At 43.0% G+C, this 26057-nt stretch overlaps 1 protein-coding gene across 3 annotated transcripts in view; it reads left to right on the top strand.

Moving 5' to 3' along the window:
- Nucleotides 1-26057, top strand: part of SV2C (synaptic vesicle glycoprotein 2C) — a 159177-nt gene that overhangs the window by 30722 nt on the left and 102398 nt on the right. For all 3 annotated transcript variants that reach the window (XM_023750573.1, XM_006081311.3, XM_023750577.1), the window contains exon 2: nucleotides 3869-4549. In XM_023750573.1, coding sequence (XP_023606341.1) covers nucleotides 3970-4549 — 580 coding nt within the window. In that variant the 5' untranslated portion in view covers nucleotides 3869-3969. The remainder of the gene's footprint in view (nucleotides 1-3868; nucleotides 4550-26057) is intronic.

Genomic DNA, 26057 nt, shown 5'->3' with positions numbered 1-26057 from the left:
TTAAACTCAGATAACAATCTGCTATGTTCCTAATGCTCTCTGAGATGAGCCCAGCTTTTTTTCATTTTTCCAGTTACCAGAGAAAGGCATAGCCATAAAATACAACTCCTCCCCCAAACTTGTCTGCCCACTAGCAAAGCAGTTTGCACATTTTCCGAGATTGCTTAATAAAGCTGGTGCAAACTTCTTTTCTTGTTTCACATTTTTTTGGGTATCATTGTAGATTCACATGCAGTTGTAACAAATAATACACAGAGATCCCCTATATCTTTCACCCAGTTTTCTCCAATGGCAACATCTATAAACATCTGATTTTACACAGAATTTTAAAATAAGTATTCATACCTGCCCTTATTTATACAGAAGTATGGAAAACTCTTCTTTGCTTTAATGAGACTACAAACTACAAGACCCAGTCTCTTCCATCAAGATCTGAGAATCAGCAGGCAGGGGTGGGAAACCTTTTTCTGCCAAGGGCCATTTGAATATTACATCACTAGAGGCCTGATGCACGAAATTCGTGCAAGAGTAGGCCTTTGCAGCCACGGCGGCTGCCTCCATCCCTCCCTCGCAGCTGCGGTGGCTGCCTCAACCCCACAGCTGCAGCCCTGGCTTTGTCCGGAAGGTTGTCCGGACAGACTGTTCGGTCGATTTGCATGTTATGCTTTTATTATTATAGATTAGCGGCCCACACAAAATTATCAATTTAAAAATTAGCCTACTATATTCAGTCAAACACTTAATTAACTCACCCCTAATGCCTTGGCAGGGCCAGGCCAAATGATTTCGTGGGCCTTCTGTGGCCTGTGGGCAGGCTGTTCCCCACTCACCCCTGACAGAGCCTGTGTTTGGGGCATGAGGAACCTCGAATCACAGAAAGAGCTTATACACACATTCCCTATTTGGGGCCAGATCAAGACTTTCACAAGAAGTGTTTTTCAAAACTGAAAAGTTGAATCATAATTTTTCTTTTTCTTTTTTCATTGCTCACATGATTAGATCAGTTAGGGGTTAGAATTATCTACTTTTCTGTCATAATTATGCCATTGGAGACACCATGCCTGCTTTCTGTCTAGAGGTGGCCCCCTCACAGGGGCCTTTCGGGGGAAGGGGTGAGAACCCCTTTAAGCATGAGGTTAGAATATTTGTGACAGAGCAAAAGCAGGAAAGCCAATGCAGTGAGTTTATTTACTATTGATTAGAAGAAGCAATTGCAGAAGCTTTCCTAGCAGGCACTGCCACTGGGGTGGGGCTGGGGTGGGGGTGGGGGTGGGGCGCCTTAAGGCTGCCCAGGCCCTGCTCTCACACTGGCCAGGCTTCAGATCTCGCTCCGCAGTGTCCATGGTGCTCTTGTGCACAGGAAGCAGCTGCTGTGCGACACCTGACATGATTGTCCATTTATGGACAGTACAGCCATTGGCTTCATTTACTGTGTGAAATGTTTTAATTTTGCTTCCAGTTTTTAAAGTAGGAAATGTCTCTCCTTCTCCAGCATTGTTCCTCATTGTTCTCCCTTTTCTTTTTCATGCCTCCTTGAGTTCCTGAGCACCCCATCCTCACCCTCTTCTCACTGCCTTTCCTTTTTTTCTGACTCTCCTCACGGTCTTTGCATCTCTCCCTTCCTCTGCCTCTCGGCTGTCCAAAGAGAAAGAAGGAAGAGAACAAAGAAAAATCCTTTAAGACACTGGGCAGAAAGCCTTGTAATCGCATGTTTACTTTCATTTCATTCTGTTGTCTTCCAAAACACAGGTCTGTGCAGAGCCACGCCTCTGTCTTGCCTGTTACAGGGCATGTGTAGGGATTCGGCGGTAATGAAGCGCAGTCCATTTATAAACAAACATCTTTTTGTCTTTATTGTTGGGTTTGTTAGTGATGTCTGAATGAGCAGTTTAAATGTATGTTTGTAATAGCCACTTACCAAGTATTTTATACAAAAGGAAGAAGCAGAAATGGCCATTATATAAATCGATGTTTGGAATGCTGCCACAGCACAGGGCTTGGGGGTTAATGATGGGGCAGCCCTTAACTGGTTTGGCTCAGTGTTGCCCTCTGACTGAGTGGTCTCAAGTTCTATTCCGGTCAAGGGCACAAACCTCGGTGCAGGGGCATCTGCAGGAGGCAACCAATCAATGTGTCTCTCACATCTGTGTTTCTCTCTGTCTTTCCCCCCTTCCCACCTCCCCACTCTGTCTAAAAATCAGTGGGAAAAATATCCTTGGGTGAGGATTGACAGCAACAACAACAAAAAAATGGAACAGAATAACATTTTCACCTTTATATCATCTGTGTACAAGGGTGGGCCTGACATTGGCTCACTTGGGCCACCAAAGGAGATAGCTCAGTGGACAAGTGAAAGATTGGTTACCAAGAGGTCAGTTCAAATGTAATGAGCCAAGCCCTAGCCGGTTTGGCTCAGTGGATAGAGCATCAGCCTGGGGATTGAAGGGTCCCGGGTTTGATTATAGTCAAGGGCACGTACCTTGGTTGCAGGCTTCTCCTCAGTCCTGGCCCTGGTTGGGGCTCGTGCAAGAGGCAACCGATTGATGTGAGAAACACATTGATATTTCTCTCTGTCTTTCCCTCTCTCTTCCACTCGCTCTAAAAATCAATGGAAAAATATCCTTGGGTGAGCATTAAATAAAAATAAAAAATAAACTACATTGTCAAAAAAATGTAATGAGCCAAGACCTAGGAGGCTGTCATTGAGAAAGAAAACCAAGTGATGGGCAGGGCAGACCACTGACCCTGGTTTCCTAGACAGCAGTTAACTGGAGTGGCAGCAGGACAAGATGAGAGGGAGGGTATGTGTGTGGGAGTGGGGCCAGGGTGTCCAGAGATGAAGAAAGTAGAGACAGAGTACAGGGTGGGGATGTGCAGGGACATTGCATGTGGCTTACCTCCCCTGGCTGTCTTGGGGTGGTTTCTGAAAGGGCAGACCTCCCACTACACAAACAGATGTTCTGACTCATTGATTACCAAAGGCATCTGCAAAATCACTTGATGAACTCTGCCCGTTTCCTAAGGACATGGCTGCTATACGAGGGGAAAATGCTCATTGTATGTTTAGGGTGCCCTGTGAATCTCTGATATGTTTATAGGAAGGAAACGCAATGAAAGTAGAGGGAAAATACATTTTACAAATATATATATGACTTAATAGCACTGTATATAGGGCTGCTTGCCTGCTTTTTTTGTGTGTTTTTTTTTTTGTTTTGCTTTGTTTTTTATGTGAGGAATTAAGGTCAGATAGGATTGTTCTCATATTCTGGTTTTGCTTTTGTAGTGTGTGTAGATGTGTGTGAGCAATATTATTTTTCTCAATCAGGATATATCTTTGTACTGTTTTCAATATGTGTCATATACAATTTTTTTAATGTTTTATTGATTTTGAGAGAGAGGAAGAGAGAGAAATAGAGAGATAGAAACATCAATAAGAGAGGAACATCATTTATCAGCTGCCTCCTGCATGCCCCCCACTGGAGATCGAGCCGACAACCTGGGCATGTGCCCTGACTGGGAACCAAACCAGTGACCTCTTGGTTCCTGGGTCGATGCTCAATGGCTGAGCCACACCGACTGGGTGCTGGATATATATTTAAATGTGACAGATGTCCTATTTGCATTCTATGCAAAGTTACCTCGTGGTCAGAGTTCCTTAAAACAAAACAACAATAATAATAAAAACCCTAAATGCTCCAAGTGCAGAGAACCAGCATCCACTGTGCATGTGTACAGTGATATCAAAGAAAGGAAAGGCAAAGAATGTGTTTTAGCCTGAGGGGGCAGTGAAAAGACAGCAAGAAATAGATGGTGAAAAAGACGTAGAAAGGAATAATAAATATCTCCTGTGGTTTTTCTTTTTTTGCAGTTCTGTTTTGAACCCAAAGTGGATGATGCTGTTGGGGCTGAACCACTGACCAAAGTCTATAAAAAATTCCCATCTTCTCATTGGCTATCAGTTGAGACACAATGGAAGACTCTTACAAGGATAGGACTTCACTGGTGAAGGGTGCCAAGGACATTGCCAAAGTGGTGAAGAAACAAACAGTAAAGAAGGTGAATCAAGCAGTGGACCGGGCCCAGGATGAATACACCCAGAGGTCCTACAATCGGTTCCAGGACGAAGAAGAAGACGATGACTATTACCCACCTGGAGAAACCTACGGTGGGGAGGCCAATGACGATGAAGGCTCCAGTGAAGCTACTGAGGGTCACGATGAAGATGATGAAATCTACGAAGGGGAGTATCAGGGCATTCCCAGTACGAACCAAGGGAAAGACAGCATCGTGTCAATGGGGCAGCCCAAGGGTGATGAGTACAAGGACCGGCAGGAGCTGGAGTCAGAGAGGAAAGCTGATGAGGAAGAACTAGCTCAGCAGTATGAGCTGATAATCCAAGAGTGTGGTCATGGCCGTTTTCAGTGGACCCTTTTCTTTGTCCTGGGCCTGGCCCTCATGGCGGACGGTGTGGAGGTGTTTGTTGTTGGCTTTGTGTTGCCCAGCGCCGAAACGGACTTGTGCATACCAAATTCCGGATCCGGGTGGCTAGGTGAGTGCATCAGGTCAGAGGGACAAGTTTTGAAAGGGGTTTATTTGTTGATCATAGTTAACAAATAGAATAAATACAATTCGTCTAGAGCACTGTATTTTTTCCCCCAACACTTTATTATGAAATATTTTAAACATACAAAGAAATCAAAAGAATTGTCAATGATGCTGATATATATATCCACCACTTAGATTCTATTGTTAACATTTACTATATTTTCTTTTTTAAGTATATTTTTATTGATTTCTGAGAGGAAGGGAGAGGGAGAGAAAGATAGAAACATCAGTGAAGAGAATCACCCATTGGCTGCCTCCTGCACACTCCTCACTGGGGATCGAGCCTGCAACCAGGGCATGAGCCCTTGACTGGAATCGAACCTGGGACCCTTCAGTCCACAGGCCAACGCTCTATCCACTGAGCCAAACCAGCTAGGGCTACTATATTTTCTTTATCACCTATCTGTCCATCCATCAACCCAACTTATATTTTCATGCATTTCAAAGTAAGTTACACTATTTTAACTTATACTATTATAAATGTAACATTGGTTTATCCTTTATCAACTTCAAAAGGTAAGCTGTTATATGAAACTTACTTGACATTTTCCTAAATACAGAGGTTAATTATACAAAATTCTGACAAATGTGATTTCAAATTCCAAAAAGTTTGGTTAAAATACTTCAGGACCCTACTAATTTTTATTTTTTCTGTAATTTATGTGTATGTTTTCGTGTTCATTTTTTCAACTAGTCTTATTCATAGATTTTTTTCTACATTACTTTTTCTATCTTTTTCAAAGTTCATACCTTTGTGCCTAAACTGGAAAAACTTCATTTTTCTCATAGGATTTAAAAATCTATTTCAAATCATATTATTATTTCAGTGATATGTGTTAAAAATAATATGACCTTCCTATAAAAAAAAACCTAGATAGCAGATTTGAATTTTATTATACAGTTGCCATGGACTCAAGGTTCATATTGTTAAAAGCTGTGGTTAATACTTTCACTTATTTCCATTGGGCAGTGAATGTAAGAAGTTTGAGAAATGTGCACACAGTGGAATATCCCCAACAACTTAAGAGTCTATTTCAAACACTTGTACATTTTGCTAAGCATGCCACAGGGAACATGCTTATGTGCGTATTCAATCTTTACGAGTTTCAGAGTCTGTGAAAGAGAGTAAGAGTACCTATTATCTCTATTTCCAAGGGACTTTTTCAACTAAAGTTTGAGAAACAAAAATATACAACTCCTTTTGTGGAAACCTTGCCACTCTATTAAGTAATGTTATAATCATGGATGCTGAGAAATTTTCTGTGTGAAAAACAAAGACCGTTTCCTAACCTACTCTGTGACAACACAAGAGGGATAGTCATGAATGAAAGGATTTATATCTTACTCCTTTCACGCTTGTTAGTTTCTAGCATTGGCTTCTTTGAAAGAGATGGGACCATGAAAGAGGACTATGAGGTGGAAGATGTGAGAGGGCGGCATATTTTGCATAATTTTTGCCAGTAGTAGACACATTTGGATGTTCAACCACCAAAATGCATAACATGGTTCAAAGGAGGATCCTTAGTCATTTGTTAAATTGATATTCCAGCATATCTGTTTCAAATCTATCACTTTATTTTTTTCCCTTTGGAGAGGAAGTATACCCACTGTAAGCCTGGGCATCGACATAATTATCAAGATTTTGTTAAAGGAATATATCAGCAGAATGTTTTAAGAAGATAGATCCTTAGGAATACATCCACACATATATTTAATAATTGCAGGCTTAAGTTTAGAATACATAATCTTTCCATGTTATGATCCCACCTTTTATATTGGAAACATTTCAGGAAAATCTAAGCTGAGCTTGCCTTTGTGCCTTTATCTTCACGATGCCGGATGGAAGCACAGTATGGCACATGGTTCTTATTTGACTGTCCTATAGCCTACCATCCCTGAGGAGGTCACCACCCCAGGCGGCATTCAGAAGTGTAGATAATGCTGTGGAACAACTGGAGCGCAGACCTTTTGATTTCTCCATGCATGTTGCCAGCTTTCGGGAATTACAAATGGGTCCCCAGGAGTGTCGAGTTTCACTCAATGTTGTGAGTCCACAAAGAAGCATCTTAATGGTTTCAGAGCTGTGCCTTCCAGACCTGCATTTCAGTTATTTTCCCATTGTAATTTCACTTATAATTGCATACTAACCAAGTCCTTTTTCGACAGTCATTTAAATTATTTTGTCATTTTCATTTCATCGAATAATAGCTTTGTAATATAATTATCACACTAAGTCATAGCCATGGGATCAAAATGCAGGAAGGAAAGATGCATGACCCACGTTTGGTGGCATTTTGAGGACATGGATTTGCAAAATAATTTCTCATTTGTTACTAAGCATTGTGTCATTTTCCTCTAGGCGGGCCAGGAACAAAGAATAAGAACCAATTTATGCTTTCCTTATTTGGGAGATGGATCTCTTAGTGTTTGCTAGAAGATTAACTTAAAGGTAGCTAAGGGCAGATCGTGTATGCATGTGTATGTGTGTATAGTCCGTTTGCATCTATAAGATTGTTAATTGTGCTGGGAAAAGAGGAAATATTTAATTGTCTAATGAGCCGCTCTTTGGGGGAATGAGTGCAGTCACTTTCAGATAATCCATTCTTTATTGCTAAAGTCTATTTATTGAATACTTATTATGTGCAAATCCCAGGGTTACCACAGAGGAAAATAGGACAAAAAAAAAAAAGACAAGGTTTCTGTATCTAAGGAAGTTATGGTTAAGTATGAAGAAATCACAAATGTCTGTGGATTACTAGTGTCCATAGCTGTAAAAAAAAAAAAAAGTGTCACTAAGGAAACTTCAGGTGGGGGGGTGGGGGAGGGCCTTGCAGGGGAAGGGCCTGACTGAGGCCGTGGAAAGAAGGCATGGATTAGAGAGCTGTCTAGGGGCACAGGCAGTAAGGATTAGGTCACCGGTGAGTTTAGAAAGGGGAGGAGGTGGGCGGTCAATGAAAGGAAGGCAATTCATCAATCTAGGTCATGGCGAGTAGAGGTTTTAGTAGGAGGAGAAAGATGGAAGGTTTAGTTGTAGGCTTTCCACTTGGAGATCCTTGGGGACATCTGAAGAGGAATGCCCAATGGGCTACTTCCCACTTGGGCTGAAGCATCCAGTGGTTGGGAGCCATCTCATTTACGAAGAACCTGCCAATGGCCTTAGCCAGGGAGACGGTGGTTTCCTGCTGAGCACTAGTTAGGGACTGGTGGTGAGGAAGATCTCATTGAGGAGACTGGTCTGGCATTTAAGAAGTCACTGACTGCTGGAAATGACTTAAGATGAACACATTCATCAATAATCATGGCTAGGAAATTTTTTTGGTTTTGTTTTGCTTTTTTTATTCTCACCAGAGGGTGTTTTTATTGATTTTAGAGAAAGAGGAAGGGAATGAGAGAGCGAGCAAAACATCAATGTGAAAGAGAATCATCAATTGATTGCCTCCCATACGTGCCCCAATCAGGGATTGACCCGCAACCTAGGTATGTTTCCTGCGTGGGAATTGAACCTGAAAACTTTTGGTGTATGGGACAGTGCTCCAACCAACGGAGCCACCCGTCCAGGGCAAGGCTAGGGAGTTTTTAAAAGAAGGAGTCTGTGCACTGAGCGAAGTGACAGTATGACCTCTGACTCCGCATGCCCTCCCCTTTCCCCGTTCACATGGCAGGATTTCCTCAGGCACCACACATTCTCCTGGTAGCTGTAACCTTACAGTGCTGTGCCTCACAGCAAGTGCTCTGTGAGACCATATCTTAGCTCCCGTCCGAGAGCTGTTGGGGTTGGGTGGAGGGTAGGTTGAGTTCTAAGGCAGGAAGGATGCTGTAACCATTTTAGCCTCAAGCTGTGATCAGGCTCAGTCCCACCCCAGCTCTCACCCGCCAGAGCAGAATAAGCACCTCACTGGATACTCTTCCCTTGTGTTCTTCCTTCAGAGGGGCTGGTTTCTCACTCAATGGCCTGTTTCCTCCTAGGACCCACCTAGTGAAGCAGGGAACCTAATCACTATTGGTTCAAACGCTTTCTCGCTGGGGCTTACAAAGCTTTAGTGATATTTAGAACCTAAAACATTATCATGGCCAACTGTTCTCTAAATTTTAAGACCCTAAAAGTGTACACTGCAGATTTCAGGGTCAGCAGCTCTGTACTCTGCCCAGTGCCCTGGTCCTTGACCGTCTGCCTCGTTATCTCAGAGGGAGGTTTGGTCTCTGTGGTGGGTGTGCCCTGTGGCTCTGTTTAGCCTTTTGGCTGTCACAGTGATCCTAATTGGAATTAGAAAGTTATTGGCTTCTAGAGAACATCCTGTCCACCAACACTAGCAAAATCTTATTTGGATTCATTATTGTCAAATTGGAGAAGACGACTCAGTAATTCATTATGTTCCTGGGCCCTGCTTCCTCTGGCTCCCACACTCTCCTGAGGGAAGAGAGGTTTCTGACACGACAATGGAGTTGAGCCAAGTAGCCTGAAAAGATGTCTCCATCCAAAGAGTGTGCGATTCATTTCCATCGGACAGGAGTGAACAGAACTCCCTGCCACATCCCTGAAATGTGCCAATAAGCAGCGTCCTGGAACTACGAGCCTGTGGTAGTAAATGCCTTTCTGTACCCCAGAGGGTCACTGGGAGATTTCCCACAATACAGCTTTGAACCTGAAGTCCGATTCTCGCTTGCTGAATCTCCGTATCCCTCTGTGCTACCCTCCTGGGTGAGGGTTCTGATCCACTGTTAGTACTGGCCTTGTGTGTCCTAAGTCAGTCTGGGATCCCCCTGAAGTCATGAGAACTGGGTGATGTGTTGTCAGACTGGAGGATTTGTTAATTTTGGACTTTGGTTTAAATAAGGCAATCTGAATTATTAAGCATCTGATAATTGGATCAAGCCAAATACAAATAATACAGATTTGTAGGTTTGAATTCCACACATCAAGATGCAGTTGCACCCTTCGTGGGCAATCTAGTCCCTCAATAGTCTCACCTAACAGAAGCTTTTGCAGGCTGTCGGCTTCCTGCAGAATGCTACAGAGTCGAGAACTGTTTGATTACTTTTAGTTTGAGGAATCAGCCTCATAAATCACTAGAGTAAGTATTTCTAATCCACATATTTGCAACTGACAGTCTTACCTTAAACTTAGAAATTTCTTATTGGCCTTTAATATTGTAAGAGAGGAGTAAAAGAGGTCCTTAGATATATAGTTCTTACCTTCAATTTAATTTAACTATTTTTAAGTGTACGATGGACTGACTTTAATTACCACTCTATCCAAATTTTTCATCACTGCAAACAGTAACTCCCTATTTCCTTTCCCCGCAGCCCCTGGTAATTCTAATCTATTTTCTGTCACTATGAATTTGCCTATTCTAGATCATTCATATAAGTGGAATCAGATAGTCTTTTGTGCTTTTGTGTCTGGTTTATTTCACCCAGCAAAATTCATCCATGTTGTAGCATGTATATAATTTTATGTTATATGAATGTTGCCACAATACAAAAAGAAAAGAAACAATTAGAAGGAAGTCCTTCTGGAGGTGGGTGGGTGCTCCTAGCTGGCTTCAGATGGAGTCAGCCTGTCTCCTGTGTTTGAGGAGATGCTGGAACTGGTGGTGTGTCCTGTGCAGTTGAAAATGTAATAACAGGGAGGAGCTCGAAGTTGCTGGATTGCTGATCGGGAATGGAGGTGAAGGTCCCTAGGAAGGTTATAAATGATATTCTGATTTTAAACAGTGGGAAGGGGGTTTTATAATGTAAGTGAGAGTGTTTTCCTTACCCACCAATATACAGTAACATGCATTACAAGGGAGCTTTTGGTGCCATTTTTTGAGGAAAGGTTTTCTTTCCAAAAAGTAGATCCTTTATCAACAGCTGCAGGGTGTGCATTTGTTTTTTTTTTCTACTGAAATGGGTATTGACTTCTTTAGGCTGGTCTTTCTCCTACACAGTGGGGGGACCACAGTCCTCGACTACATTTACAGCTACACATCCCAGAATGGACCCCGATGTGCGGGGCACAGTGTGACTGTGATAGTGTCTCAGTGCCGAGCTGTGCTGATAAAACGATCATCTGACTCCAGGTTTGTTTCTTCTTCCTGTCTACGTGAAAGTAAATGGCTTTCTGAGAGTAGCTTAGTTTTCTCAGTAGGATCTAGTTAAATCAGAAATATTAAAAGTATTACTGTGTGAAAAGAACTGATTGAAAATGGAAAGAGTTAACCGACCTGCTCACAGGAAGAAAGGCCTGCAGTTAATGCTGGCTCATTCTGTTTGAGGGAGGTGTGGATTTAAAAAGCCTTCAGGAGACTGTGGTAGTCGAGCCAGGCTTTGAATTGTGGGTAGAATTTGGACTTGCCAAGATGAGGGTGGAGAAAGGGTGTTTCTGGGAGAGAGGACAGACTGAGCCAAAGCACGAAGGCGTGAAAATCTTGGATTGAGTATTGTGAGTACATTGGGGTTCAGGTCTGTTCAAGTGAAACATACATGGTGGGGAGCAATTGCAAAAAAGGGCAGGCACCTACCTGTTCATGGAGAGCTTTAAATGAGCTTATTCTGGAGCAGGCGGGGAGCCTTTGATGTATGAGCAGAGAAGTGGTGTGGTGAGAACACTCCATTGAGAGACTGCTGTGCTCGGAATGGATTGGAGAGGAGCAAGCTGGCCAGAAGTTAAGGTTCATTTGCATTTGAATGATCTAGCCTGTGGGTGGTGAGAGCTGATGGCTGAGGGACTGGAAAGGAAAGAATTTTGGACTTTCACTCTGGATTAGCTATGGGAGCAGGGGAGAGGAAGCTATATGGCACTGAGGCTTCTTGCCCAAGTGTTGTATTGGGTGGCAGTGCCTTAAGTAGACATTGGAATTCTGGGATTGGTCAGAAAGAGGGAAGAGCGGTGCATGGGAGGAAGATGAGTTTAGTTACACCAGACTGTGAGCACAAGAACTGGATGTCTTATTCACAGGCTACCCTTGGTACCTAGCACAGAGCCTGGGTGGTCAGTGGTGTACAGTGAATTTTTGTTGAGTTTGAGGTGGCAACCAGGATGCTCAGGAGAAATGGTCTAGGAGGGCATTTGGAGGTGGGTTCTGTGGCTTGATGGGGAAACCCACCCTAGCAATGGACATTGGAGAGATCTTTGAATAGAGATGCAGAGCCCACAGGAGAGGATGGTGGGTTGAGGGGGAGAACACAGGAAGAGAAGGGGGCTAATGCAGATCTTTAGTGACTACTTTAAGGGGTGAGTAGAGAAAAGTCATAAAATAAGTGATTGGAAAGATAGGAAAAGTCTCAGCTGCCTGGAGGCCGAGAGCAGGGGGCGTTTCAGGACAGAGGAGGTGGTCATAACTGAGGAGTGCCTCAGGGGGCATGACCGAGAAAAGGATGTTGGCCATGGCAAGGAAGGCTGCTCCAGAGAGTGGAAAAGATAAATGTCAGGTTAACTGCCAAATTAAGTTTTAATGTATATTTTTAAAGGGGAGGAAACAAATCAGTGTTTAAAAACAGGTTATAGGGTAGTAAGATACATTTGTCTGGGATAATACACCTAATAACTTAATTATACCATAGACTGGAGCAGCTGAAACAAATACTAACCATCTCTTCAAGGGGAAAATTGCAGATTTGTAGCCATTACTTCTGCGTCATTGTGTGCCAATAATCACATCCGGAGTATATCTGAGAGATAAATTGGCAAACCAGGAGCAGATTGGGTTAGCTGCTCCTATCTCGTTTTATTTATTTTTCCAAATTGAAAACAGTGTTATTTACTGGTGCCTCTGGATTTAACAATAAAATAAACTTTGTTGAAATGCTTACATTTAAGCATACAAATAGCAATGATAAATAGTACAGAACTGCCCAGGGCAGGTGAGGTGAGGGGGAAAGGCAGCTCCCAGTTGGCCACTCCCTGGGGGTGAGCTGACTCAATCAGAGGGTCCTCTATGACCACACACTACAACTCTGTCCCCTAGGATTCTGCTGGATCAATAAAGAAGGCTCCTCTACCCCCACCCCCTCACCACAGCCCACACTGGGGACACTAAATTTTGTTGTTGTTGTTAATCCTCACCAGAGGATATTTTTTTCCATTGATTTTTAGAGAGGGGGGAGAGAAAGAGAGGAGGGAGAGAGAGAAAAATATTGATGTGAGAGAAACACAATGATTGGTTGCCTCCCGCATGTGCCCTGACCAGGCCAGAGATGGAACCTGCAACCCAGGTACATGCCCTTGACTGGGAATTGAACCTGGGACCCTTCGGTGCACAGGCTGATGCTCTAACCACTGAGCACGCCAACCAAGGTTGGGCATACTACATTTATAATGTAGGGACCCAGGCATGTGATGGTGGCTCCCGCAGACTCCTACTGTACATCGCACAGTGTGTGGGGTCCCAGGTCATGTTTTCTTGGAGTCACAACGCAATGCATTACCATATATGTTTAACAATCCGTTCATCTGTCAATGGACATTTAGGTTGTTTCCATGTCTTTGATATTGTGAATAATCCTGCAGTGAACATGGGAGTGCAGCTATCTCTTAGAGATACTGATTTTAATTCTCTGGGATATATACCCAGAAGTGGGGTTGCTGGATCATATGGTAGTTCTATTTTTAATTTTTTAAGGAACTTTCTCACAAAGTTAGAAATGGAATTCTAAGTCCATAAATAAACATATACCTAAGGTTAACTGATTTCAGCAAAGGTGCCAAGACCATCCAATGTGGAAAGAATAGTCTTTTCAACAAATGGTGCAGGGACAACTGGATAGTTACATGCAAAGGGATGAAGTTTGACCCTTTCCTCACAAAGATTAACTCAAACTGGATCCAAGACAAATGTAAGAGGTAAAACGAATTCTGAAGAAAACAAAACCCTTATGATTTTTGATTTGACAAAGGATTCTTAGATATGACACCAATACACAAGAAACAAAAGAAAAATATAAATTTGATTTTATCAAGATAAAAATGTTTGTGCTTCAAAGCACACCATCACAAAAGTGGAAAGACAACCATAGAATAGAAGAAAATATTTTCAAAACATATATCTGATAAGGGACTTGTATCCATCATATTACAGAACTCTAAAAAGACAAAAAAACTGAATTAAAAAATGGCCAAAGGACTTAAATAGACATTTCTTCTAAGAAGTTTTCCAAATCCCATTGACATGGTGATGGGCGGAGGTACTGTCAGATAACGATATTCTTGTCCTAGTATACCTCCCCCCGCCCAGCCCAAAATATTTCATGAATGCTTCTAAAGAAATGGCTATATATTTTAATATTGTTCTTATTTTTATAGTGTGATGTTAGAAATACTGTAATGGACTTGAATGGTTCAGTAATTGTCATTTAGCACCCACAGGATGCTAAATGCTATAAGGAGCACATAACAGACAAGAACTTATTCTGTAGGGGCTTTGGGCTGGGAATCAGAGCCCAGGGTTTCTTCAGAGTCAGGTCGCTGATTAGCTTTGTCCAGACTCATCTGTAGAATGAGAAGATAGTACCAGAAGTTTCCCAACTTAACAGTTCCAGCTCCCTGTGATGCCAAGATTCTACGAAAGATGAGTTATCTCCATGTTTCTTAAGCAGAAGGAAGTTGGTTATTAACAAAAGAGCATTGCATACATATCACATGGCATCCTATCAAATAATTGGATTACAGGAATATTTCTGGAGAGGTAGCTGGCTTGCATGGATTGAGCCCTGGAATGTTTCCTGGGACATGAGGTATGACTTGCTTGATCCTGTCTTTTCACTGTGGATGCCTGTGTTCCCTACACCTCCACCAGTCTGTAGTCCTGAGAGCAGTGTTGCTCAAACTGGTCCGAGGAAGTATTCAGATCTTTACTGCAGGACTTCTCAGAGCCTATAATGTGCAAAAGTGACATAATCAAGATAGTATTTCCAAAGTGATTTGACTGTGAACCTCTTTGCTTCATAGAGCATGTGTTCATACTTCACCAAGCAGGTATTAATACTGACTGAACTAGGAATCCAGGTCAGGGGTTGTTGGTTCGATTCCCAGTCAGGGCACATGCATGGGATATGGGCTCAGTCCCTGGTGAGGGGTGTGCAGGAGGTGGGTGATTGGTGTTGTGCTCTCCCATGGATGTTTCTCTCTTCTCCCTTCCTCTCAATCTAAAAAATCAATAAGCTGTAAAAAAGAAATCCAACCACCTCCTTTCTTAAAGTGAGAACAATTACAAATTTTTAAAATGTCATTTAAAAATAATTGATTTCAGAGAGGAAGGGAGAGGGAGAGAGAGATAGAAACATCAATGGTGAGAGAGAATCATTGGGTGGCTGCCTCCTGCACACCTCCTACGGAGGATCGAGCCTGCAGCCCAGGCATAGGACCTGAACGGGAATCGAACCATGACCTCCTGGTTCATAGGTTGAAGATCAACCACTGAGACACACTGGTCTGGCAGAACAATAAATTTTTAAGGTATCATGTTTTCTTTAAATATTTGAATCTTTTTTAGAATTATTAAGAGTTATTTTATTGGCTTCTAATACTTTTCAGGAACTCATAGATTGTTAGAGAATTACCTTATTCCCTTTCTAGATACTCTCAAGACCATTTCCATGCAATAGTCATGTACATTAGGGACTGTTGTTCATATCCGGAAGAAATTTATAATCTGCACGTAGAATAAGAACTATATGGTGGAAAACACTTGCCAAAGGGAAAGCCAGCAGATTTGAGTGATGTGACACATCTAATTTGAGCATCACCTCTAGTTTATGTGCCTCCTGTTTGAGTTCTGCCAGCTGAAGACATACCACAGGTTAAATCAGGTGACTTACCCAGTTTGTTTTATTTTCCTTTTTAATGCCTAGTCATTTTCCACTTGACACTAAGTTCCATATATTTTCATTAAGAATGTCATGCAAATGAGTTACTGTTTTGGCATTCTGCTTGTGATTTTTTGTTCTTTCTTGGGATGCACTGTTGCTGAGGATGGAACTCACAGCCGTATTATTGGGGATATATATAGTTTAAGACTTGCAAGAAGTTGTAAAAATAGTACAAAAAGTTCCTATTTACCCTTCCCTCAGCTTCCCCCAATAATAATATTTTTCAAAACCTTAGTGTATTATCAAACCAGGAAATTGACATTGGTATAATACTGTTAATTCAAATACAGACCGTATTTAAATTTCATCGGTTTGTTTGTTTGTTTTTTGCATTCACTCTTTTAGAGTGTGGGTGTAGTTCCAAGAAATTTATCACATATATCAATTTGTATCACCTCACCACAGTCATGGCCCAGAATCACTGTTCTATCACCATAAAGAAACTCCCTTATGCTTCCTAACCCCTTGCAACCACTGACCTGTTCTCTATCTCCTTCATTTTGCCATTTTGAGAATTTTATAGAAATGGAATCATATAGTATGTAGCCTTTTGCAATTGGCTTCCCCTCCCTCCCCATTCAGCATAATGCCCTTGACATCCATTAGTGATTGTGTGTATTAATCATTTGTTCCTATTTATTGCTGAGCAGTATCTATTGAGCATGGGTTTTTTGTTTGTTTGTTTTTTGTTGTTGTTAGGTTAAGATCAAAGTAAAAAAGATCAAGCCAGTAGGTGGGAGTAAATAAGGTGAGGCCAAGGAGTGGGGGGAGCTGGGAAGGAGAGAGGCAGCAGGACAGACTGGGGTAGAAAGTGAGGACAGAATCAAGATCCAGAGTGAGAGGCACAAGGCCTTGCTGCCTAGCCCAGCCCAGGAAAGTGATAGCTGTACCTGAGACGTGTCAGGCTTAAACTCACATCTAGAATTGGGTGTGGCCAGAAAAAAAGAGTAGTGTATGTATGTGTGGGTGGGGAGTTGGTGGGTGGGGTGGGCGACATAAATACCTAATGTTTCCTCCACCTGTCCCTGACTAACCCTAGGTCCTTAAGCCCGCTATTCCCCAAGTCCACTGGTACTGTTTCAGCCCTGTGGTATCTTGTGTTAATATCATGCCCAGAATAGAAATGAAGGTACAGCATAAGGGTTCAATACTCTCATGGGTAACAGTTTTAGGCACTTTTTTTTCAAAGTAAAGGAAATTCCTATCAGTTGACTTAGCACATCATGACACAGCAGCATCCCACACCCTGCATTGTGGGCTCTGAGGTGATTTGGCTCCAATTCCAAAGCTTTTTAAAGGCAGGGGAGAGGAAAGAAGTAGAAACTGGGCTTCTTGATCCCAAGTTTATAATTAGAATCAACAAACCCCTACTTGAGCTGTTCAATATCTTTGCTTAGCCCAGATTCAGCTGTAAAATGGTAGAAGAAATGGGACTTGCAACAAATTAAAATAAAAGGCACCTTCGTAGAAGTCACCCTTGGATATTATGGTCAATAAATCCTGCAAATATCTATGAGCTGGGGTCAAGCTAATGGACAGCGGCACCAATGCATGCTGCCTCAGCAAATGTTTCATTGAGTTATTTTCCCCACACCTTTAGGTTTGGGAATGTAGCAGTGTGTGGGCCTGCATGTATGCTCCTTCTACAAAACGACAGTTATTTGGATGACATTGATTAACAACAGAGCCCTTGTTTCGGCACCCACAAACTTCCGTCTCTTCTGCACCACAGGCCCAAATGTTCTGCAGCAGAGCTCTTTCCCCATTTCAGTAGAATCCAGTGTTCAAGGTCAAGTTTGCCAGTGTAAAGGATTCTTCTAAGATGGGATCCTTGGGCATGGGGTTCCATGAAACAGAAGGTCCCCTCTCTACTTGACATACACCATGCAGAATTGGAACACTGAAAGAGAACACTTTATCAAGAATATGGTTATCTAACCACTATGCTGTACACCTAAAACTAATACAAAATAATATTGAAAAATAAAAATGTTAAAAAGAATACTGAAAGGAAGTCCCCACTCTTAGTATAAGAAAATTCTGCGTAATTATATAGTGACCTTCTTCTGCAGAATTAAGGCATTTTCACATTTGATCATGCTACTGAATTACATTCTAATAAGCATGCATTGCAAAGTCCAGAGAGCAAAGGTTCCCATCAGATTTTCTTATAAAACATAAAACAATCTATCTTTTCTGAAAATATGTGGGCTCCGGGAGTTTTAGTAGCTCCGCACTGATGTTCCAGGGATGCTCCAGTGGCCAATTTAACCCTGAAAAGAAACCCCCTGCTCTGTTCCTTTGCTGGGCTCTGACACTGCCCTATGGACACCATTGCTTAATTAATTCTTCTGGTGTGACATTAATCTCGAGAAACTAATTTGGTACTAACGTAGCTGTCGTAAGTAAGCCTCCCTCTATTTTTCACCATTAATTAATGAAGTGTTATTTAAAGTATTGCTGATTTAACTGGTTTCTTGTGTCAGGCAGTTCTCCTAACTCGTCATAACAGAAAAACATAACAAAATAAGAGCATAAAATACATTTTACTGAACGAAGTAGATGAAAAATGAACAATTGTTCCATCAACCCCCTTGGGGGAGAATTCTGAATGTATGTTAAGAATGAATTAATCCAGGAACAGTGGGTAGTTAGTTGGTAAAATTCAGCTAGTGATTCCATTTAGAAGCATGCTGGTCCCCAGAATCACTGTGGCAATATGATGACTGTCATTCCAATTTGCTGGTGTGACAAGATTAGCTCAGATCTCTGTGACTAGGGCACTGTACTTAGCATCTAACTTGACGTAACATTCAGAGGAAACTTCTTATTTGTGGCTGGAAACTGTGGCAGGGTGGTGAAAAACTAGGAATTAGGGGTATTACAGAGGCTTAAGTTGATGTATTTTATCTCAGGCTTGTCAGTTAGAATTTTGTTCCTGAAGCTGAGAGAGCTACCGGATCAAAGAAGATAGAACAAAAGTGGTAAGTCCCTCAGTAGCACCAGGGGAATCCATCAACTACATCAAACCATTACCCGATTAGCAAAGGTTTGGGTAAATCCTGTGTCAACTGCAGGTTGGTGATAATAATTAATGTTTTAAGCTGGTTCCTTTACGTGGAACCAATTAACGAAGCTGCCAGGCACTGCTGATGCTGCTTGGAAACCAGTCCCAGCAACAATAGCACATGAATTTGGCTATGAAACCGTGCTGGTGGGAGAGTGGTATTGATTTGTGGAGAAATATTGTGGTTTGTAGGAAAGAAGTAGTTTTCCAAAAGGTCAGAGATGCTTCTGTAGGGCTGGATGGCAGCTGTTAGAATCTCACAGTTCTCAAGAGAAGCTGGCGGGAGAGAGGGCGGGCGGGGGGTGGGGGGGGAGTGGGGAGGTGTGGGGGCAGGAGATGTACATGAGAAAACACATGGAAGAGAAAAACGATCCAAATGAAGAGATAATTTCCCACTCCAACCACATTAACCTCATTTTGAAGTCTCTGAAGTTTCCCATTTTGTTCTCCTCAGATTCAGAGTTCTTCCTTACTGTCAAAATGAGGGGGAGTCTTTGGCTCCTAGAGGCTAGAGTTTGCCAATAACAGTTAATGAACCTAAACAAATTGTCATCTCTTATCACTCTTTGTTATAAAACAAAAGGAAATTTGACCATGACTAGATTTTATTCACATGGCCCAGGGATAACGTGCATAATTCAATTAAAAAGATAATTTACTCTTTAAACTAGGAGGATATATATATAGTATATTATATAGTTTTAATAAGAAGAAAAATTGACAATAAAATTGTGAATGTTTACACATTAGTGACAATTATTGAATTGCAGAAAACAAATTTGGTCTAAGAAGGGTTAAATAGTGCTAAGTTTTCCCTGTATTCCAGATAATTTCCTATGTGAGACTTGATTTGCTGATGGGATTCTCTTAACCCTAATCCTGAGTGTGCTTAACTTTAGGAAAATTACCTATATTTGTCTTTTAAATTACTAAACAATTTAGACAGATCTAGAAACCTACATACAACTCATTAATTCTAAAAGCTGAAATAGGAATTTTGAAATGAAAACTAACCATACAACCTGGAAGTTTAATTAGTCAGATTCTCTGGGAAAGTCAGCATGTGGACCACTGAGAGACACAGGGTTGAAATCCTATATAATAAAAGCCTAATATGCTAAGTGTTCATTCCACCGTTTGACCAGTTGCTATCATGCACACTGACCACCAGGGGGCAGACGCTCTGACTGGTAGGTTAGCTTGCTGCTGGGGTCTAGCCAATGGGGACTGGGCGAGATGGGCCGGACACGCCCTAGAGCCTTCCCGTGGTTCCTCCCAGGCCCCGATTGTGTACCCATGGGGTCCCTCTGCCTGGCCTGCGGGGATCGGGCCGAAACCAGCTCTCCAACATCCTCCAAGGGGTCCTGGATTGTGAGAGGGCGCAGGCCAGGTTGAGGGACCCCACCTGTGCACGAATCCATGCACCGGGCTTCTACCTGTAATAAAGGCAATAGTCAACCCTGTGAGATTTGTCCCACGGCATCCCTGCACCTTTGTCAGCATCTCTCCATTGGGATGGGGCAAGTTGCAGGTGGGAGGTGGTTGCGCGGTGATGTGGATGAGAACTGAATGTGGCACAAAGCCCTCTGATCCCTCCATGTGACACTGCTCTGCTTGTCTGCACACACAGCTGTGAGGCTGCAGCCTGGCCCCAAGGAGCAGTTGGTTATTTGTGACAACCCTGTAGGCATCTGCTCTCTTTCCCCCAATCCCCTCCCGCCAGCGGTGAGTCAGAGTTCAATACATTTAGTGTAATTTGTGCTGTGAGATTTAAATGATCACTGATTTACCCCCTTGTGGAGACCCAAGATGGGAAAATGGGAAGTTCCTGGAGGATCTCAGCTCAGGGGAGGGCAGTTGTGCAGAGAAAACCATGATGGTGAATCTCCTCCCCAGTTTTCAAGAAGAGCTGCGATTCTGCTTCGTCTGCCTCCAAGCTTTATTAATCAGCCACAGTGCGGTTGGCATGCTCCAGAGCACACGGAATTTACGTCCTCGTGCTCTTCCCTCTAGGAGCTAATGAGTACATTTCATTGGGGAGAATGTGCTCTCTCTACATATTTCTTCTCCTTGCAGTCATGATCAAGTCTCCCATCTTAAAACCAATCACCCACTACCACCTCTACCCATAAAACAACCCCTTCTTCAATCCTGGCCCCATTTACTTAATTCCTCTCCTTCCACTATGTTTAAAACCTACCAATTAAACCAAAACAATACAAAACAGAAAAAGACTTGACAGTGGTCCCCCACTCACTGTTTAGTTTATGACTGGAATAGAGGTGGGGGGGCTTAGTAGATTTGCCTATTATGGTTTTTTTAAATGATATTCAGTAGTAAAAGAAATATTAACAAGCCATGTTGATCTTCCTTAAAACTGAAAGTGAAGAAATATATGTGATTCTTAATATTGCATTTCTTATAGTCTGGGTATCCCAATGAATAAAATGTTTTAAAAAATGTCTTAAGGAATATGCTTTTCCAGATATGTCTTATTGTGTAACATATGTCTTATTGTGTAACTCAAGAACTTAGCGATTTTAAACAATACCCATTTCATAATATCTCACATTTTGTGGGCTGGAAATTGGACAGGGTTTGGCTGGGTGATCCTCCTTTATGGTGCCATCGGAGGTCACTCGTGGTGTCTAGCTCAGTGGTCGGCAAACTCATTAGTCAACAGAGCCAAATATCAACAGTACAAAGATTGAAATTTCTTTTGAGAGCCACATTTTTAAAACTTAAACTATATAGGTAGGTACATTGTTATTAACTTAATTAGGGTACTCCTAAGGCTTAGGAAGAGCCACACTCAAGGGGCCAAAGAGCTGCATGTGGCTCGCGAGCCGCAGTTTGCCGACCACTAGGCTAGCTGGTAGATAGGCTGTTCTGGAAGGTAGGAGATGGCTGACGCTTTGGCAGGGATTGTGGAAAGGCTGGGCTCGGCTGGGAATATTGAGGATGGAGCCTACCTGTGACCCCTCCCACATGGCATTCTCAGCTTCTCAGCGTAGTCAGAGTTCCTAGGTGGTGGCTTAAGGAGGGACCTAAGAACAAGTGTTCTATTGGGCAAGATGAAGCTGCATGGCCTTTTATGGTCCAGTCTTGGAAGTCACCTAGCATCTCTTCTGTCAGATTCTATTGGTCAAGCAGCTACCCAGAAAGAAGGAGAGGAAACATAGATTCCACTTCTGGATGGGTGGGAGGCGTGTCATGTAGAATAATCACCATTCATGCACGCAGGAGACATCTCTAATTTCTTACTTTATGAGCCATGGTTTAGGAAACTTCTTTCCTTAGCCTTTTTTCAGAATGCAGTATTTCCAAAATATTGTGTCCACCATTTAGTGTTTTATACTATTGTCTCTCAGTCTTCTAGGTTTTAAAGTCCAATTTAAAAAAAAAAATGAGGAGGATTGACAGAGGGAAGCCAACTTTTTATTTTACTAAGGAGCTTCATTTAAAAATAATAATTTCAATGACCCACACTATTCTTTATATCACCATCATTTCATAAAACAAAAGGCATGTTCACATCAAGAAATAGGAAGGACATATCCTTAGAATAAAGGACCTTCCTTCAAGTTGAATAAGCTTATTTTTATGAAAAAGGCATATTATTTTCCTTGTGTTTTTTTTTTCATTTCACTATACACTGGTGGAAACTTTTTTATGGATCCTCTTCTGAAGATGTACATTTGGGAATCACTCTTCTAGGCCAAAGGTCTGAAGTATGCCATTTATTGGACTTTTGGGGGACACTCAAGATTTTGTGGTAAAAATTTCAGATTTCTATTAGTTGCATAGTTATACGTGAGAAGGACTAAGATTTGAATTGAACCTACTATGTCAATTCAAATTAAATTAGGTTTTACTGATTATTTAAAATATGCCTATAATATAGCCTATTATTCTATAACATAGAATAATGTAGTCTCATGGAATTTCCTAGTAAGATGTCATAAACATAGTTCCTATAGGGGTTAAATTACCAATTGGTTGTAGATATAAGACTGACAAATAATACAAGTCAGAATGTGGGTGAGAATCTGTAGAAGGTACCCATGAAAACTAGAGCAGTCTAGGGTGTTGTCACAAAGAATGTGAAAGTGAAATTCAAGTGGATGAAAGGTTAGAGAAAGATGCTTCTGGAAAGGTTATCTGGGTAAGGGTTCAAGGGTAAGAATGGCTGTAGCATGTTTAAGGAACATCCAGAGATTTTTGGGTGGGTTGAATTTTAACATGCTTTGCTTTGGGAGTTTGGAGGAGAAAGCAAAATGGATTCAACATTCTCGGTTTTGTTTTTGAGCTGTAATATAATAATTGATTAAAATTCCTACTTGTTTCTTACTCTCAAAGCGATTCCTTTTCCTTCCTAATGTGAGAAGCAGATGGCTAACTGCTCATGCTAGACACAAACCAATTATAATCATAATAAAAGTAATCAGCCACTAAATAACAGCTTCAGTACTGTGGGTCAGCGCCTGATATTGGGCAACCGCTGCAACACCTTAGTGTCCTCTGACAGTTTAGGGTTGAGGAGCCCTGGTGTGATGTTTCATCAGTAATGACAACATAGATCTCGGGTCAGGAAGTGCTGCCCTGAATTCACCTCAGCTTCCCGGGCAGCGGTGGACTAGGACCAACGTCCATTAGCCCAAGGCTGATCTCCGTCTCTACTCACTCATGCTCTGGGCCGGCAGCTTAGGTATCTGCCTACTTAGGGAGACAAAGGGTCTGTTGGAGCAGCAGAAATGGGCGGCCCGTTTTCCCTTTAGACATTTACTGGAACCTGTTACAATTGAATCTGCTTTTTATTGTGGTATTTGCCACCTAAACTTTAAAAATACAGCAGCAACAACAAAAAACATACACATAGTTTTCCAAGAAAGGGGTTTTGGAGGACATGTGTCATCACCTTCCAGTCAGTACTGATCAAGCACGCTATAATCTTTGCGTCCCCTTGCAGACCTGTTTGCCTGCCACCCCGTCACATCCCCCGTGTCTGGAATTAAGCCCGAGTTAAGCTGTAGGAGTCCTTCCTCTCCAGACCTTTCTGTTACGTAAAACATCGAAAGATATAATGTGGACATTGTCCAGAGATTGCTTTCTTACTCTGTTCCTCTTCAATACCACTTCCATTTAGATGTGTGTGCTTTATTTGTTCACTGTGCCGATAGAAAGGAAAGTTCTCTGAAAAATAAACCACCTTGCATTACTCACAGGTGCACTTAAGCTTAAGGAGATTAGTACATTTCTCATAAGCCTGTTTTTCCTTCTTTTCTGGGAGCAAGACACATGGTCACACTGGGCTTCCGAAAATAGCTCGCTCCTCCGGCCGCAGCAGCCTTCGCTGTGCTCTCTTGGGTCTGTGGCTGTGGTTTCAGGGCAGCCGTGCTCACGTCAATAGCTGATGTTTTCCTGTGTTCTCTGCTTACCGTGTTTGTTCCGGTGTCTCTTGCCGCCCGCAACCTTGTGCCCCTTTGCGCCAGTGAATGGCAGTTGTACTTGGCCACACGCCCTGCCTCCATGTCCTCACAGACACTCTGCTTTAGTCTCCTTTCTCTGCCTGTCATGGCTACTGTGCTGAGCTTGCCCCTTCAGCCACCACTGGTGACCTCTTCCCAGACAAGCCAAACGCCTTTTCTCAGTTTCTGTGTCTGGGCCCTGCCGGGCAGCCTTTCCAGTCTTTCCAATTCTCCCCTCTATCCAGGCCTTCTTCTCATCTCCTTCCCACACTTTCTTATCTCTGACTTCTTTTCTCTCCTGCCATGTGGCTGTTCCTCAAGGGCTGGTGCCTGGGTCCCTGTCCTCCTTCCCTTCATCCTTGCAGAGAAATCCCGTATTTCACAGGGCTCTGAGCTGCCCTGCTGTGCTGCCCCCTCCCTAGCACATTTCTTCTCTTGGGCACCACAGCCTCAGAGTTAACTGTTTACTGCCTCTCAGATACTCCCACTCTCCTGTTCTTCCTCACACACCTGCCCCAGCACTGCTACAGGCGCTTTCCTCAAGCAGGGTCTGCGGATCCAACCTGCAGGCCCAGCCAGCCCTGCCTGCTGTGCGAGTAGCTTTCCTGACACACAGCCGTGCAGTTAGCCTGTGCGTGGTCTGTGGCTGCCTTCGTGCTGCAGCGCAGGGCGGGGCCGTTGCAGCGGAGCACGCATAGCCTGCAAAGTCTAAAATATTTACAGTCAGCCCTTTATGAAAAAGTGCGCCAATCCTGACCTGAAGTGCAGGCCTTTCACAGGAGGGCTTTGATTGCATTAACCCCGCTCAGGAATTCATCAGGGCTCCCCATTGTTTTATTATGTTGTTGTGGCGAATGACCCAGGAGACCCAGGAGAAGCGACAGCCAGCACCAGAGGAGTCAGGAAAGTAAAACCTTTATTGCGCAGCGCTGCTAGTCCAGGGGACTTTGATCCAAAGCCTGAACTGCCAATGTGGGAGGTTCTGATCTATATATCTTCTTGTGGCCGGCCCCTCAGGGTGGGCTTTGCAGCTCTGCCCAAGTCAGTTAGAATGGGGAAGTAATATTGCTGTTTAACTAGATACTGAACTAGGCTGTAAGCCCCCGAACTTGCCCACCTATCTTCCTTCTCAGTGTAATCAATTTTACATCTGTTAGCTGTTAGTTAAGGACTTTCTCTTACTGATCCAGCTTAATTATACTTCTCTACACACCCAGCCCAGCCCCTCTTCCCAGGCTCCTACCCTCCTGACCTTCCCAACCTCACGCTCTTTCTCAGTCCAGACCCCCCTGCCTGGGCGGTGTGTGTCTGAGAGTAAGCGAACAGTACCATTCTGCCCATTCTCCTCTTCATATTCTCCTTGTGTGTTTAAGGCTCAGCTCAAGCCTTGCTTCCTTTATGAAGTGTTTCCTGACAATCAGCTATATTGATCATTGCCTTATTGATTTGCATGCATCGCCAGTCCTGCCCCATCCTGCCCTGCTCACATGTAGCACAGTGAGGGTTACTGATGTGAACATCTTCCTCCCTTGTTAAGGCAAGGGCCCTGGCAGCCTGCCCTCCTCTTGTACCCTCTATTTTATCACAACCTGTCCCAAGCCAACATCCTCAGTGCCAACTTCCACACTTCCTTGCCTCGTCCCTCAGTTTACAGGAACTGTGGACTGGCCACTAAAACACCTCCAGCCTGGTCCCTCTTCCGAGCCTACTGCCCTGCCTTAGACCAGGCTGTCAGCAGTCTTCTCGGTGACAGTCCTTCAGCTGGTCTTCTTCCCAGGACCAGGACTAGGATGAGGAGAGCAAGGTGCCTGAAGCACAACATTGAAAGGAAAGCGCTCACTCACAGAGTCAAGCAAGTGCGGGGTTGGCACCTGAGAGTGAGTGCTTTCCTTAGATTTGGCCTAAGATTGGTCCCAGCCCTGCTTCCCTCTGTCGTCTCCCTGGCTGGTTTCCTCCATCTGGTTACTGAGATGATCTATTCAGGTACAAACGATGTCCAAGCCCGATAAATAGTTTCCCAAAGGAAAGAGTCAAGACCTTTGGGTGCACTTCAATGTATCTTCCAAGCC

Source organism: Myotis lucifugus, unplaced genomic scaffold (genome assembly GCF_000147115.1).
Source record: "Myotis lucifugus unplaced genomic scaffold, Myoluc2.0 scaffold_0, whole genome shotgun sequence".
Classification (NCBI taxonomy): Eukaryota; Metazoa; Chordata; class Mammalia; order Chiroptera; family Vespertilionidae; genus Myotis; species Myotis lucifugus.
This window is presented reverse-complemented; position numbering and strand designations above follow the sequence as displayed.